Source organism: Onychomys torridus, unplaced genomic scaffold (genome assembly GCF_903995425.1).
Source record: "Onychomys torridus unplaced genomic scaffold, mOncTor1.1, whole genome shotgun sequence".
NCBI classification, from domain to species: Eukaryota; Metazoa; Chordata; class Mammalia; order Rodentia; family Cricetidae; genus Onychomys; species Onychomys torridus.
Genome location: NW_023413756.1, coordinates 83,299 through 100,170, shown reverse-complemented (window position 1 = coordinate 100,170; position 16,872 = coordinate 83,299). Strand labels below are relative to the sequence as shown.

General features: G+C 44.3%; 1 protein-coding gene and 1 non-coding gene across 2 annotated transcripts in view; one reads left to right on the top strand and one right to left on the bottom strand.

The window, feature by feature from the left end:
* The window catches only part of Hacl1 (2-hydroxyacyl-CoA lyase 1), a 34,637-nt gene extending 29,397 nt beyond the window's left edge, over positions 1–5,240 (top strand). Inside the window, exons 16-17 of the mRNA XM_036176715.1 lie at positions 3,105–3,291; positions 5,063–5,240. Coding sequence (XP_036032608.1) covers positions 3,105–3,291; positions 5,063–5,095 — 220 coding nt within the window. The 3' untranslated portion in view covers positions 5,096–5,240. The remainder of the gene's footprint in view (positions 1–3,104; positions 3,292–5,062) is intronic.
* An 8,977-nt stretch (positions 5,241–14,217) lies between these two features.
* Positions 14,218–14,324, bottom strand: LOC118576474. The gene has a single exon (XR_004943955.1). It is a non-coding gene; the product is annotated as a U6 spliceosomal RNA (small nuclear RNA).
* Positions 14,325–16,872: the final 2,548 nt, after the last annotated feature.

Genomic DNA, 16,872 nt, shown 5'->3' with positions numbered 1-16,872 from the left:
TAGATGCAAGAAGATCAGCAATTTAAGGTCATCCTTGGCTGCATAGCAAGTCTAGGCCAGCCTGAGTTACATAAAACCCTGTCTCATTAAAAAAAAAAAAAATCAGTACCCTTTCATCTTCAGCTGAGAAGTTGACAGTTGATGATGATCTCATACCCTCTTCTGGCTTCCTTGGGCACTGTACACATGTGGTACATAGACATACATGCCAGCAAAACACCCATACGTATAAAATAAAAATAGATCTTTTGTTGCTGGGCATGGTGGCACATATCTTTAAGCCCAGCACTCGAGAAGCAGAGGCAGGCAGATCTCTGAGTTTGAAGTAAGTCCAGCCTGTTCAACAAAGTGAGTTCTGAGACATCCAGGCCTACACAGAGAAACACTGTCTCAAAAATAATTAAGTAAGTCTTTAAAAAATTCAATTTCTTGGTTAGGTTACATTCCAAGTACTCATAGTAACAGGTAGTGTTGTGGCCACTGTACTGTATATAAAACATTTCTACCATTATAGAAAGTTCTGTTAGACATTACTATGTAAACAATAAAAAAATATAGGGAGCAGGTGTAGCAACACACACATGTAGTCCACCTATTCTGTCTAGAGGCTGGAACAGGAGGATCGCTTGAGTTGATGAGTCTAAGACGTATCAAGACTCCATCATACACAAAAAAGACTCAGTTGAAAATATGGAGAAAACTATAATTCAAGCACTCGGAAGACTGAGTGAGAGAAGAGGATTTAGAGGTTACTAGCCTGAGCTGCATACTGAGTTCCAGGCCAGTCTACATAGCAAGGTCCTGTCTCAAGCAAAAATAAAGAGAAAGATGCAGTTCCATGTACTGGCATCTCAGCTCTGATAGTGCTGCCTCCATACCATGCCCTCTGCTGGTTCTGTATGGTAAACAGCAAACTGTATCAGAGGACAAGTGACGTGGGCCAGACTGCTCTTTAACATTGCAGTTAGCACCCTGATGACTTAAGTGACCACCATCATCACAGCCTGCAGCCAGGTGACTTTGTCCACACTTTGAGAAATGCATGTATTTATCGAAATCACCTTGAGCCACTGAAAATTTGGTATCAATAAGAACCAAAGACGACTGACGACTTCGAAGTTGAAGACTTGCATGTTGAAGGGTATAGTCCACATCTAACAATTCAAATGCACATGACTGTTTAAAGTGCTTTCAAAGGGGTTACTGGATAGTGTCTTTAGGCTTGGATCCAATGCACAACTGATTGGTTTTTGTTTTTGTTTGTTTTTATTTTTTTGTTCTAAAGAGAAAAAGAACTAGGTGTGAAAAAAAAGTTCAGCTGGGCAGTGGTGGCGCACACCTTTAATCCCAGCACCCAGGAGGCAGAGCCAGGTGGATCTCTGAGTTTGAGGGCAGCCTGGTCTACAGAGAGAGATCCAGGTCAGGCACCAAAACTACACAGAGAAACCCTGTCTCAAAAAGAAAAAAAAAAAATCCATCATTGAAAAAGGAAAACAACAACAACAAAGCCAGGTCTTGTATAATATTAGAGGGACCAGCTTTAATATTATACATCCTAGGGGCTCAGGAGAGAGAACTACGAACAGTGAGGACTATTTTTTGGGAAATAGAATCTCACTCAGCACACCGAGCTCTATAGTCCACTTGCTTTAATTCCTCTGGCAAACATCCTGTTTACACAGCTTCAGTTCTCTTCTTGTGCCTAGCTCCTTTTCTTGCCTCATTTCCCTCTATATTTATCTACTGTTCCATCTAAGTTCCATCTTAATTCTCTCCTCTTAATTCTGCCTCATCTTGTTCTTACCCCTAGTACTTCCCCATCTGACTCTTCCTCATCTTTCATTTCATCCACACGTACTCTCTAGTCAAAGTCCTCCTTTTTCCTCTCTGTTCTCTATCTCTAAGTTCTCCCCAAGTCTTTCAGGAGTCCAGTTATAAACCCGAGCAATAGCAATCCCCTGGTTGAGCAAGGTCACCAGGCTTGAATTCTACAGGGTCATAAAGGTAGGTAAGAATTTTCCTCAGGCAATGATCACCAGGCCTTCTTTTACAATCCAAAATGGAAGTGGTAAAAGAGACCGTCAACTGAGTGCTAATGACTGATTGGTGTATGAAAAGGGGATCTGTGTGCTCAGTCTACATTCCAAGAAGTGGTTAGGTAAGAAGTTAGGGGTCTATTAGTAAGGTTGTATAAGAAAGGAGGGTCTCCTAAATTACACAAGAAATAAAGCTATCTGCCTGACCCAGGAGATGATAGTAATCGGTGCTGGTTGGTGTAGGTCATGGTCACGATAGAACCCAGTGGTAACTTTTAGAGCTTTAATAGGAGGGGAAAGGGGTAGGGAGAAGGGGACCTGGCCTGGTGAGAGAGAAAAAGGGGGAGGGAGCGGAGCAAAGCATAGAGGAAACAGAGAGAGAGAATAGGGGTCTGCATCCGGCTTTTTAAGGCAGGTATATAGTTGCCCACGCCCACTGATGATGTCAGACGCCAGACCTGGAAGAGTGAGGGCAGGATCCTAAGAGGAGACAAGTGTTGTTTCATTTGGCCTTGGATGCTTGATAGGCATTTTAGATAAATACACTGTTAGGAGTTCTTGGGAGCGCACATGAAAGTCATTTTAAGAACCAGCTAATATATATATATGCTAAAATATCACCAAGACTTCTTAAGCCATGGCTTGACATTTGGAAAAGTCCTTGACTTTTCCAAGTAGTAGCTTTTGTGATAGTAGCTGGGTTCCATTATGTTTTCCTGTGTCTTGCAGCAGCCAGGCATGGTGGCACATGCCTTGTACTCTCAGAGATCTTCCCACTGCTACCTCATGAGTATTGTTGGGATTAAAGATCAGCCTGGTTTACACAGCAAGTTCCAGGCCTATCAGGGTTTTTATAGATCCTGTTTCAAGTGGAAATAAAAATGCTGAGATGGAATAAAGGAAAGACAAAGAAATTACATTTGTTTTACATATTGCTGTTACATAGAGCTGTTCTGAAAAAAGTATGCCCTATGGGCCAGCTTACATTTTTCGAAGATAATATGGGGACATTACTTTTTTCTAGCAGCTTAAAGATTTAAAATTTATTGACTTACAATTGCTTTCCAGTGTCCCTCCAATGTGTCTCTTGCCAAACTCACATTATGAGCAAGTCATGACTGCATTTGGAGGCAGAGGGTGTTTTGTACAAACACCAGAAGAACTCCGAAACTCTCTGAAGCAGACACTGGAAGACACAAGTAAACCCTGTCTTATCAATATCATGATTGAACCGCAGAGCACACGGAAGGCCCAGGTAAGTTCAGTTACTGAGCAGAAAGCAAGAAATGCAGGTCCTCTCCTCACTCCTCCCTGAAAGGCACGCCCTCGGGGTCCAGAGGCCTTCGAAGTTTGCTTATGAGTTTGGTAGTTTCATTTGCTTGGTCAACAAGTGTTTGTTGAGATATTGTTATGTGTGCTTGTTAGAGTAACAAGTGAGCAAAACCAGACTCAGTCCTCACCACAGAGCTTACACAGTTCAGCAGAAGTGGACAGAGAGTAGGGGGCCTCACAGCTCACATGACAGAGCAAGGAAGTGCCTGGAATGTTCTGAACCAGTCCAAGTGAAGAAATATGTCGGTGTTATAGGCAATGCTCATTGGAAGTAGTGCTTAAACCGAGATCAGAGTGAGTTAGCAAAGAGGAGACAGGAAGACAGGGGCTTGTGTCAAGAGGGAGCAGGCCAAGCAGAGGAACTGAAGGACAAGAAAATGCAGTGAGCACAGTGTAGATGAGACTGCAGTCCGTGGATCTGTGTTTGCCTAAAACTGTTATGTGACCTCCAATGCATGGTGACGTGGTAACTAGTACCTCTCTCTTGGTTCCTGGACACAGATCTGCTGTCAAACTGTCTTCTTTGAGTAAACAATCTATAAAATACACAGCCACTAATTTGGAAACTAGGATTTGTAGAATTCTGCTAAAATTCTGTTTATTTAGAAGTAGACATCAGAGACTTCAGAATTTACCTTAGAGCCAAGAGAAAGGGTACCGAGGACAGAGCCTGCTGCTGAGGCAGGTGAACACACACAGGCTATGTGGGGGAGCAGCAGGAGGCATTGGCAGGGATCTTTCTAATCCTTTTGAGGATCTGCTTCAAATCTGTTCTACAGTTTTCCTCTGAATGTCATTTGGGTATTTCTGGAGAAGTATAAAGTATCACCCCCCCCTATTGGTAATTCTGTAGGATTATTTCTATATTAAACACTTTAGCATTTTTAACCTTCATTCTAGTGGAACTCTGACAATTTTTTTTTTTTTTTTTGAGCTGAGGATTGAACCCAGGGCCTTGTGTTTGCCAGTCAAGCGCTCTACCACTTAGCTAAATCCCCAACCCTCTGACAAAATTTTATTTCTACGCTTTATTTCCTTTATTGAATGTTTGTCTGTCACCATTTGCCATTGATTCACAGTACAGGCTGGCTGCTCCCACTTTGTGAAGGAATATCTCTATGGCAGTGGTTCTCAGCCTTCCTAATGCTGAGACCCTTTAATACAGTTCTTCATGTTGTGGTGACCACTCAACCATAAAATTATCTCATTGTTACTTCATAACTGTAATTTTGCTTCCGTTATATATTATAATATAAATATTTTTGGAGGTAGAAGTTTGCCAAAGGGGCTGCAACCCACAGGTTGAGAACCACTGCTCTATGGTAACCTGTGTCTTGGCCAAATGGAGAGGATACCATTAGTCCTGAAGAAAGCTCCATAGTTCTTCCTGTTTGTGCTTCTCAGACCTGAGATCATGGTCTCATCTCTTCTCTGCTGAGTACATTTCTGTTTCTTTCCAACTCTGATTTTCTGTGTCCTGATCACTCGGGGGGGGGGGGGGGGGTTGGTTCTTAGGCTGTTTTATATAAGACAGCTGGTTCATTCCACAAATTACTTTCTAGCTCCTTTTGACTAGACAAAACACAAACCTTATTTTGCTGCCATTTTATAGTTCTTCTAGATTTTAAAGCAATGACAGTGAGTCTAATACAATTATTTATTCTGACTGAATGTTGTTGTTTTTTTTCCTCTAGGATTTTCACTGGCTCACCCGTTCGAAAATGTGAACAAACTACTTGATGGTTTGGGAATTTTCTACTTTCTAGCAAGTAGAATTTACTTTTCCTAGCAAAATTACCATACTGCTAAAACTGTATTTTAAAATATATTTTAAATTATGTTTATAGTAAAGAAATTATCTAAAAGCAGAAACGGTGCCATTGTTTGTTATGATTTTGGATCTTAAATGATCCCAAAGGTTTACATGCTGAAGGCTTGCTTGGTCACCAGCTCTTGGCACTGCTGGAAGGTGGTGGAATCTCTAGGAAGTGGCCTAATGAGAAGAGGTCACTGAGGATCAGGACCCTGGCATGCATGCCACCCTCCCAGCCCCCTCTCCCCCAATTCCCGGATACCTTGAGGTGAGCGAGTCCTCTCATTAGTTCCCTGTCATGAGGGACTCCAGGTGACATAGACAGAAACCTTCACAGCTGAGCCGGGAGCTGGAGAGACTCAGCATCGAAGAGTACAGACTACACAGAAGACATGAGCTCAGTTCTCAGCCACATTGGGTGGCTCACAACCGGGGGCTCCCTCCAGTTCCGTGGGCACCCACACACATATGCACAAAAATAAAATAAAGCTTAAAAAACGATGAACCAAAATAAAAGTTTCTTCCTTTTAAATTGATTTTCTCAGGTATTTTGTCAAGGAATGGAGATTGACTAACAGCATTCTACCACATAAATACCCAAATGATAGCATTCTAAGTGTCTAACTGCACTTTTCTCCTCTTTTGTAAGCCCATTTCCCAAGTTAAAACTTAATGTTTTAAAACAAGCAATATAGCTTGCAATTTCAAGATTTTAACATATGTTTCACAGAGGCTTTTGTTATTTTGTTTTTTATTTTTCAGGTTTTTTTTTGGGGGGGGCGCGGTTGGTGTTTTCGAGACAGCCGCTGTCCTGGAACTTGTTCTATAGACCAGCCTGTCCTTAACTCAGAGATCCACTAGCCTCTGCTTCCCAAGTGCTGGTATTAAAGGTGTGCACTACCACTGCCCAACTATGTTCACAGTTTTAATACAACGTAGTGATCGAAGTGTTTTTATATAATTTTTGTCTCTTAGAAAATGTTAAAACTGTTTTTGCAGTTGCTAGGAGTATATGCTAAGCAAACAATCTACCATTGAGCTATCTCCCCAGCTAAAGGTAAATCAAAACTGTATTTTAAAATACTAGAAATGAGGGCTGGGGATATGGCTCAGCACTTGCTGCTCGGTTCAGTTCCTAGAATCCACGTGGAGGCTCACAGCTGCCTATAACTCCAGTTCAAGGGGATCCAGTACCCTTTTCTGGCCTCTCATAAACCAGGCATGCATGTTGTACTAATAAATAAAAGCAGGTACTCACATCAAATAAAAAAATGAACGAATAAATAGAATTAAAATATTAGAAACAGAAATATGTGTTATTTTTGCAAAATTTCATGGATAAAGCACAAGACTTTTCATCAAAATTCAGCATATACCTTATACCAGATCTAAGTTGGAGCATAAGAGACCACCTCAGAGTGGGTAATTTCTACCTTTAGATAGAACCCAGGTGATGTTTGCAGTGAGCATTGTATGACTCCTGACAGGCCCCTGATCCAATCCTGTTTATGTTAAATGTAGAGAGCCTAAGCTGCATAGGGGAAAACATACAGAAGAGCGTTTGCCCTGGGTATCCCATATAACTTCATTAGTCTCCTCTGCCCGTGAATGCTTGCCTGATAGCCAAATGTAGTGCAACATTTTGACACAAGGTGATGTGGAGGGCTTAATATTTTTAGGTTGAACCATATAGATCCATATAATTAGGGCTAAATGCCCCCTTTTCTGACCATGTTACCTCAAGTAGAAGAAAAAAATGCTGGCTGATTAATAGTCTGGCCAGCAGTGGTCAGTCCAGATATATTAAGACCAGATTAATCCAAGGGCACTTTAACTGATCAGCCACTCCTGGTTTATTTTGTTCAACAACCTTGCAGTTAGTTTTATACAGAGGAGTTACTTCTTAGAAGGATGAAATACTGAGAAATTCTCTCTAGTCATGTGCACCTGTAATCCCAAGACTCAGAAGGACAAGACAGGAGAACCTTAAATTTGAGGTTAGCCTGAGCTACACAGTATATAGCCCAGGCTAGCTTCAAATTCATAATCCTTTTGCCACTACCTCCCAAGTGCTGGGTAATTTTTTTTTTTTTTTTTTTTTTTTTTTTTTTTTTTTTTTTTGCCAGAGCTGAACCCAGGGCCTTGCGCTTGCTGGGCAAGCACTCCACCACTGAGCTAAATCCCCAACCCCAGTGCTGGGTAATTTTCAAGAGAAACAGTTGGGAAATACTACATTACCATGAAAACGTACCTGAAATAAATGCAAACCTAGACTACAATAGAATATCATATGAATGTATTCAGAAGGCTGGAGACCTCAACTGGCAAGTCCACTTGAGGATTTGCCAGGAAACCTGAGAACCCTGCCCTGATGGAGGTGGAGCTGCTGGGGAAGGCTGAACCACCTGCTGTTACCTGGTCATTATTTGCTGCTGCTAAGATGTGTGGAAGAAAGCAACTGACGGCCTCCCACCTTCCACCTGTACAAGTAGCCAAGAAAGACTGCCATGGATTTAGCTCTCCCAGGCACAGCCTTCTCTGCTTGAGGTTTCCACTGGACAATCCTCCATCTTCCCTCCTCTTCAAGGCCTTTCTGTCCAGAAAAAGGGATAGCTGGTCAACAAATCCACAGCAAATTCAGACGGTGTGCTAACCCTCCAGTTAGGGAGCAAAGAAAGGCACACCTAGAAATCCACCATCTCATTTCAGGGTGTGAAGGGACTGCTTACAGGTGACAAGAACTATCATGTCTTTCCTTTCTGGCCCATGGTCTTCAGAGCCAGCTCTGTGGTGTGGCTAATCTCCAGTCATGTACTTTTCCTCCTGAGTCTTGTTCTCTCAGTCCCTGGATGTTTCTGAAGGCAGCCTCCCCACTCACCTCAAGGGAGAGTTGGGAAGCCAGGTGTGGTCTCACCCCAGCTTTGCTCCTGCTATTCTTGCTGCAGTTCTTGGTGTGCCAGCACCCATTCTTACCCCACAGAACTTCTGCAAAGCCTTCTCCCTAGTGCTCCTGCTCCACTCTGCATTTCTGGAACTTCCAGTATTGATGCCAAATTAAACTCCCACCTCCCCCCATGAAACCCAAGTCACCCCATCATCTTCTAGACCTGCATCCTCATGCTCACGTTTAGTCAGCGACATGGTGACTAGCCCTGCTCACACCTGGCAAACAGCAATATAGTATCACTGTCCAATATAGTATCACTGTCCTGAAAAGTAGAGACACGAGGTCTTACATCACTAAGGCCATAACAGACTTGTAAACGGGTGCAAGGTGCATAGATGACCTATCTTCCAAGAACCCAAAGCCATCCTAATGCCTGGGTATAAATAAACCCAACAGCGCTAGGGGGCAGAGGTTGGGGGGATTTGAGGCCCCAAATTAATTGAAATTTAGGTTTCTGCTGACAATATTTCTTTCACACTTGAGGGCTGTAGTCTGAATTTAATACCTGCAACATTCATAAAAAATTAATAGCTTGGCCAGGCGGTGGTGGCACACACCTTTAATCCCAGCACTCAGGAGGCAGAGGCAGGTGAATCTCTGTGAGTTCGAGGCCAGCCTGGGCTACAGAGTGAGTTCCAGGAAAGGTGCAAAGCTACACAGAGAAACCCTATCTCAAAAAACAAAACAAACAAAAAAAAAAAATTAATAGCTCACTGTACCACCTGCCTCCACACTCCGTCAGCTCCCCCTGTCCCTTACCCTACCATCCTGTGTTACTTTCACGGTTTTTGTGATTGTACTCTGTTATTTTTACATAATAACTGATTAATCTTGTCAACTTGATTGGACTAAGGGATGACTAAGATGTTTAGTAAAAGATGAGTAAATGTTTAGTTAAAAAAACCACTTTGGTTGTGTGAGACTTCCTGAGAACATTAATGAGGAGAAGAGGACTCATGAGTGTGGACGGCACCATCCAGGAGGCTGGGAGCCTAGACCGAGTAAAGAGCAATGGCTCAGCTGATAGAGGCACTTTCTACCGCACTTGAGGTTGGTCCCTGGAACCCATGTCATAGAAGGAGATAACCAATTCCTACAAGTTCCCCTCTGAACACACACATGCACTGTAGCATGCGTGCTCATGTGTGTGTACACATACATAAATGTAATTTTAAAATTCCTTTACAGTTTTTTTTTTTTTAAGAAAAAGGAAGCCTGTTGGCGTGGGTACATTCTCTCTTCTGCTCCGATTGCCCTGCAGTGAGCTGCTTCCCCACCAGGCCCTCCCTCCATGATGCTTCTGTCCTACAATGTCCTAAAAGTGTGGCTGCAACCACCCATGGGTTGAAACCATGGACTGAACATCGAGAAGTGGGGGCCTTGCTGGGACCACCTGATCATGTGGTTTTTAAGCTTTTTTTTTTTTTAAACTGGTTTGAATATTAAATGTGGAGAAGCAGTCTAGAAGGTTTGAAAAGCTAAAACAGGGTTCTGGTAAGAGATCAGGAGCTAGAATTTTGGTAAAAATATGAAGAGTAAAAAGTATTCATGAGGACTTTTTGGGAATTAAAAGTAGAGGCCACTCTTGAAATTCTAGTTAAGAAAAAAAATGTTCCATGCTCTAGATTTTGAGGCTGAATGTTTTTTTAATGAACTAATTTGGCAGGAAATTTCAAGGCAGCCCAGCATCGGGGCTGTTCTGTAATTATTGCTGGAGCCTTTTTGCCAAGTTTACAATAAGACTTGAAAGTAAACAATTCATAGCTAAATGTTAGAAGAACAGAGTTTTCTCAGAAAAGGAGCCCATGTAATGTGAGGGTCAAGGAAAAAGTGGCTCTTGAAGAGATTGGGGCTGTTACAAATAAGGCAAGTCAGAGATGGAGAGATGCCTCAGAGGTTAAGAGCACTGACTGCTCTTCCAGAGGTCCTGAGTTCAATTCCCAGCAACCACATGGTGGCTCACAAGCATCTATGATGAGATCTGGTGCCCTCTACTGGCACACAGGCTGTATATATAATAATAAGAAAAAAGTCCAAAAAGGGGATGGGGAGGCAAGTGGTTTATATCTAGGCAGTAGGAACGATGCCTTAATTTTAGGATGAGATTCTACCCATCTCTACATCTTCCTTGATCCAAGGGGTTACTGGTTATAAGCAGGCCTTGACATTGTCCATAAGATGCTCCATAAGATTCTGGCTATGCAGATGAGCGGGGTCCAAGTGTGCCCACCTAGACTTGAAGCCTGGAAGGAAGTTGCAATCCCTGCAGGCAGTCCTAGAAAGGGTTTTGTGTGAAGCTGTGAGGGGGAAGCCAAAGGTACACTGGAGACCCCAGAACCATCTGCCAAGTAGAGGTACGGGCAGTGAGCACACACCGGCCGGAGAGAGGCACGGTAGGCTGCAAACAGCAAGGCCATTGCGGTGGGACTACCTAAGTCTTCCCAGTGCACCTCACACCATGCACCCGGATGCCAGCCACGGAGCTACAGGATTTAATGTTTTCTCCGCTGCATTTGGCTTGCCGGAATCCCATTCTTCCTTTCCACACCCCGTCCCTTTCCGTCAGAATGCCTACTCTGGACCTACATGCTGCAAGTATAAGGCTTGCTTTTTAACTTTATGGAGGTTCACCTTGAGTCTCAGACTTGGACTTCTCAGCAGTACCAGAACTGTTAAGACTATGGGCACTTGAGATGTATTACATCAATAGTTCTCAACAGGCGGGTGGCAAGCCCTTTGGGGTCAAACAGCCCTTTCACAGGGGTTGCATATAAGATGTTCTGTGTATCACATATTTATATCACAATTCATAATAATATTACAGTTATGAAGTAGCAATGTAATAATTTTGTGTTTGGGGGTCACCACAACTTGAGGAACTGTGGTAAGAGTTGCAGCATTGGGAAGGTTGAGAATGACTGTACTAAATACAGTTTACATTCTGCGGTGGAGATGAGGATCTGGGGGCTAGGATGAAACAGTATGGTTTAATAGGAATGTCCTCCACAAGTTCATCCACCTGGGCCTCGGTTGCCTGCTAATGGGCTTTGGGGAAGTGATTGAATCTGAGGGTTTGACCTAACTGAGGGATTAGTCCACTGATGGATTCAGAATATGTGCTCTTGCTGGAAGGTGGTAAAAAGTAGTTGGGGCCTAGCTGGAGGGAGTAGGTGACTAAGGGTGTGCCTAGAAGAGCCATATTGTGTCCTCTGTTCCTTTTTTGGCACTTTCTGCTTCCTGTCAGCCACAAGGAGAGCTGCTTTTCTCTACTGCATGCTCTCTGCCATGATGTTCAGCTCATTTTGGATTGGAACCTCTGAACCTGTGAGCCAAAATAGTTCTTCCCCATAAGTACACCTCTCTCAGGTATTTTAATATAGTTATGAATAATGAACATATTAATGTAGTAGCAAAACCTCAGATCTAGTATTTCAATTAAAGTAAGGTTATTTTGGTTTTGGTTTTGAGCTGGTGTATGTGTCAAGGATTAAAAGCAGAACTTTGTACATGTTAAGCCAACACTTCTACTACTAAACAATATCCCCAGGCCCTTAATGTAGTACGCTTTTAAGATTTATTTATTTATGTATTTTGGCTTTTGGAGACAGGGTTTCTCTGTGTAGCTTTTGGAGCCTATCCTGGAACTCATTCTTTAGCCCAGGCTGGCCTCGAAATCACAGAGATCTGCCTGCCTCTGCCTCCCGAGTGCTATGAATAAAGGTGTGTACCACTGCTGCCCAACCTTAAGATTTATTTTTATTAGTGTGTGTGTGTGTGTGTGTGTGTGTGTGTGTGTGTGTGTGTGTTGGGGGCAGGGGTACCATGTCTATGCAGGTACCCATGGAGGCTATAGGATGTTAGATCCCTTGAAACTAGAGTTACAGGCAGTTGTGAGGCACAGTGGATGCCAGGAACTGAACTCAGGTCCTCTGGAAGAACAGCAGGTGCTTTTAACCACTGAGCCATCTCTCCAGCCTCTCTCTGTCCCACCATGTTTTTGTAAACAGTGTATTAATGGAAACAAATTAATTCCGTAAAAATTACTTAAAATTCATTAAGAAGGCCAATATTTTAGGAGACAAATGCCATTGAAAACTGAACTTATATTTACATTTAAGAGTAGGAGCTAGCTAGGACACACTTTTAATCCCAGCACTCTGGAGGCAGAGGCAGGCAGATCTCTGTGAGTTTGAGGCCAGCCTGGTCTATAGAGCGAGTTCCAGGACAGCTAGGACTGCTACACAGAGAAACCCTGTCTTAAACACTCCCCTCCCATACACCCCAAAAGAGAAGGAGTTATACCACATGTCACAGAGATACATGAGACAACATTCACGTGGACCTCAAGCAGAGACAACACAACTGAGTTAAAGTGTTATACAGAAAGGAAAAGGCAAAGCTGGGTAAACCAGTTTCAGGACAGGTCTTGGGTAGTATGGGACTGCCCCTAATTGTCTCCAACTGTCCCTACCGTAATTAGGGCAGGAGGACCTAGAATGGAGAGCAGATAAAGTGGGACACAAAGGGAGTCTGGGCTTCCAGGCCTGGGATTCATTGGTTTACATATGAAAAGTGAACTGACAGCAGGTTTGCCTTCACTGCAAGTGAGCCATCTGGAGCAGGGCAGCCCCCCAGGATGAGCATGACCTGGTGGTCGTGCATCCAAATTATGGGAGAGAAAAGATGTGGTTAATAGACCGTCACTGAGTAGTCAAGTAAGTAGGAAGCGAACATTTGGAATTATTGGGTATTATTTTTTTGTCATTTCTGGAATAACGTAGTTCAATTTCCTGAAGCGGTTGTTTTGTTTGCTTGGTGGCATTTGTCTGTCAGCAAGGTTTTTAAGGTTTTACCATATTACAGAAGTTTTGTTAAGTTTGTTCCTGGACATATATGGGTTTCATTATTGATGGAAGTATGTTCCCGGTTTCCACTGTATTTTATGTGTAGTTCTTGTAATTTTGTGTGTTGATTTTATACTTAATGAATATTTTCTTCTTGAGATGGGTTTTCATATAACCCACGTTGGCCTTGAGCTCACCATGTAGCTGATGATCATGAACTTTTTTTTCTTCTCTCTTTTTTTTTTTTTCTAAAAAAATATGGGGGGGGGGGCGCTCACCAACCTAAGACAGAATGCCTGTGTGGCCTGGACAGGTGTCTCCATGACGGGTAAGGTGACCTGCTGACATCCCATGCAACCTAAGTCAGAAGCTCATTTTTTAGTAAAAGGAGGGGACCTATAGGTCCCTGGCCCCCATTTTGGGTAACTGTTGCCTTGCTTGCTGACCTTGACCTTGATATCCTCCCTATGCTAATTCCCTGCAAGATTCCACCCTCCTGAATGCTTAAGGGAAGCTCCTGTCTGTGAATCCAGCATATTGGGCATTAACTGCTTAGATGCAAGATTGTGAAACATCAGGAGCCGGGGTGCGGATTTAGCTCAATGGTAGAGTGCTTGCCTAACAAGCACAAGGCCCGGGGTTCGATCCTCAGCTCAAAAAAAAAAAAAAAAAAAAAAATCAGAAGTGAACTTCTGCCAACCAGGGTTCCCCCATTGTGCTGTAAGTCTGTATTTAAGACTTCCTCCCTCCTTCAATAAATGACGTTCGACATTCAGAAAAAAAAAAAAAGAAGAGGGGGTCAAGGACATGATGGGGAAACCCACAGAGACAGCTGACCGGTGCTAGTTGAAGCTCATTGACTATAGACTGACAGCTCAGGAACCTACATGGGACCGAACTAGGCCCGCTGAATGTGGGTGACAGCTATGTGACTCGATCTGTTTGTGGGGTCCCTGGCAGCAGGACCAGGAATTATCCCAGATGCATGAACTGACTTTTTGGAGCCCATTCCCTGTGGTGGAATGCCTTGCTCAGCCTTGATACAATGGGGAGGGGCTAGGCTCTCCTTCAACTTGGTATGCCAGACTTTGTTGACTACCATGGGAGGCCTTACCCACTCTGAGGAGTGGATGGGGGTAGAGTGGGAGGGAGGTGAGGAGGCGGGAGAAGGGGAGGGAGTGGGAACTGGGGTTGGTATGTAAAATGGAAAAAAATTTTTAATAAATAAACATTTAATAATTTATAAAAATTATGGAACGCTTCACAAATTTGCGTGCCATGCTTGCTCAGGGGCCATTCTAATCTTCTCTGCATCATTCCAATCTTAGTATATGTGCTGCCAAAGCGAGCATGACCATGAACTTCTGATCCTCCTGCCTTTACCTTCCAAGAGCTGGGAGTCCATGCATGTACCACTGTGTCCTATTTATTCATTACTGAGGATGGAACTCAGAGCTTTGTGCATATTATGCAAGTATTTTACCAACTGAGCTACATCCTCAGCCCTGCAGACCTGAGGGAATTAATTATCCGCCCCCCCCCTCCCGAGATAGGGTTTCTCTGTTTAACAGCCCTGGCTGTCCTGGAACTCATTTTGTAGCTGTGGCTGCCCTCAGACTCACAGAGATCCTCCTGCCTCTGCCTCTCGAGTGCTAATCCTAAAGCTGTGTTCCACCACTGCCGGGCTAGAATTAATTGTCTGGGACTTTTCCGTTCTCATCTAGTGTCTCGTGTTCGCAAAGCAGTGTTCAGTTGTATGGGGCAGGTGTGCTTCTAAGTGTTCAGCTGTATGGGGGCAGGTGTGCTTCTAAGTGTTCAGCTGTATGGGGGCAGGTGTGCTTCTAAGTGCTCAGCTGTATGGGGGCAGGTGTGCTTCTAAGTGCTCAGCTGTATGGGGGCAGGTGTGCTTCTAAGTGCTCAGCTGTATGGGGGCAGGTGTGCTTCTAAGTGTTCAGCTGTATGGGGGCAGGTGTGCTTCTAAGTGTTCAGCTGTATGGGGGCAGGTGTGCTTCTAAGTGTTCAGTTGTATGGGGGCAGGTGTGCTTCTAAGTGTTCAGCTGTATGGGGGCAGGTGTGCTTCTAAGTGTTCAGCTGTATGGGGGCAGGTGTGCTTCTAAGTGCTCAGCTGTATGGGGGCAGGTGTGCTTCTAAGTGCTCAGCTGTATGGGGGCAGGTGTGCTTCTAAGTGTTCAGAATCCCCACATCCCTTCTCAACTTTCCTCTCCAGGAGCCAAAGACAAGAGACCTCCAGTAGCATTTCCGGGGGCTGCAGGGTTCGCATACTGCTACAGTTTTTAAATGTTCTCCAAATAGATTTGAAGTGTTCTTCAAAAGCCCCTGTGGCAGATGCATGACTTCGAGGCTGTGGTATTGGGAAGTTCGGAGATGGAGGAGCGTTTAAAAGTGGGACCTAGCCAGGCGGTGGTGGCACACACCTTTAATCCCAGCACTCAGGAGGCAGAGTCAGGTGGATCTCTGTGAGTTCAAGGCCAGCCTGATGTGGGACCTTGTTGGAGGAAGTTAGGTCACTGGGGGTGTGCCCTTGAAGAGTGTTTTGAAACCATGACCCTTCCTCTCTCTGTGTGCTTCCTAGTTGTTATGAGGCCAGCATGCTCTATTATATGCTCCCTAACATGATGTCCTACCTTGCCCCAGGCCCCAAACAGTGGAGCCTACCCAAATAGACTGAGCCCCCAGAAAACATAAGCCAGAATAAAAATTTCTTGCAGTAAGTGGATTTCCTCAGGTATTGTGTTACATCTGTGGAAAAGCTGATTTTCAAATGTTTTCCCAAAGATACATAATGACATGGGTAATAAATACCTACCATTTCTAGGTTGGGTAACCATAGTAATTTTTAAATTTGATTATTGCTTATGAAGTACTAACCAATTCCTTGTTACCTAAACTGCCTTTCTTCCAGGCATTGAGGCCAGTGGCAAAGACAAACACTGAACCCGCTCTTTTTTGTGGTCTTAACCTTTGAGAATCGTGGGCCAGCTTTCCTTTGGTGAGTCAGCCAGATGGCAGTAGTCCCTCTCCTTTTCCACAGACATGGAGGCCCTAGTAAAGGGCTGTTGGCCCGGGTCCTCTTGAGAGTCAGTGACAGTGCATGGGGACTTTGAAAAGGCGGGTTGAGCCACCAGATGAGGGTGTAGATCAGACCCCAGGGGAAAGCGAGAGAGGTGGAGTCCATGCTTCAGCAAGCCGAAGAAGATGGAACAAAGCTTCTCCCAGAGAAGGGCCACCTTCCTGCCCCCGCTGGACTCATCGGTGGGGGTAGCACAATACCTGGAAGATGTGGCAGACTTGAGAGTGACAGTTGGGGCTCTTGTCTCAGGCGTGCCTCCACAGTTGGAAGGAGAGTCTCTCGGTTGCCCCAAGAGTATCCTGAAGGTCTCCTTGCCACTGCCTTTAGACTGAGGTGGAAACCTGTGAGGCACAGTTCATTCTGCGGGACAGATCCAAGGATGTGACCCAAATCTACCTGCAGCTGTCCATTTTAGATCTCAGGGGGAAAGGCTTTAAGGATGACAAGTCCACATGGGCTCTGCTTTGGTAGGTGTATATCCTCTCAGAGCATAAGCCTCCTCTTCTCTAGTGAGGGTGGTAGAAAACCTAACTAAGAGTTCTGTGGCTTAGATACTGTTCATGGAAATGCTTAGCAGCCAACAGAGGAGCACACCCCCCACTCTGGCCTATGCTCACATGTTGAACCCCAACCCACAAAGTAAAGGGTCAGCAGAAGTCCAGCTTTGGCCCATCATCCCCCAGCCACATAGTGACCGTGTGTCTGACAGTCTGAGGAGCCAACCACAGGCAATGTTCCCCTTGTCAGGTTTCCTTCCACACCTCAGCACAAGGCTGCACTGTATTGTTAGCTCAGGAAGGGCCCATTCA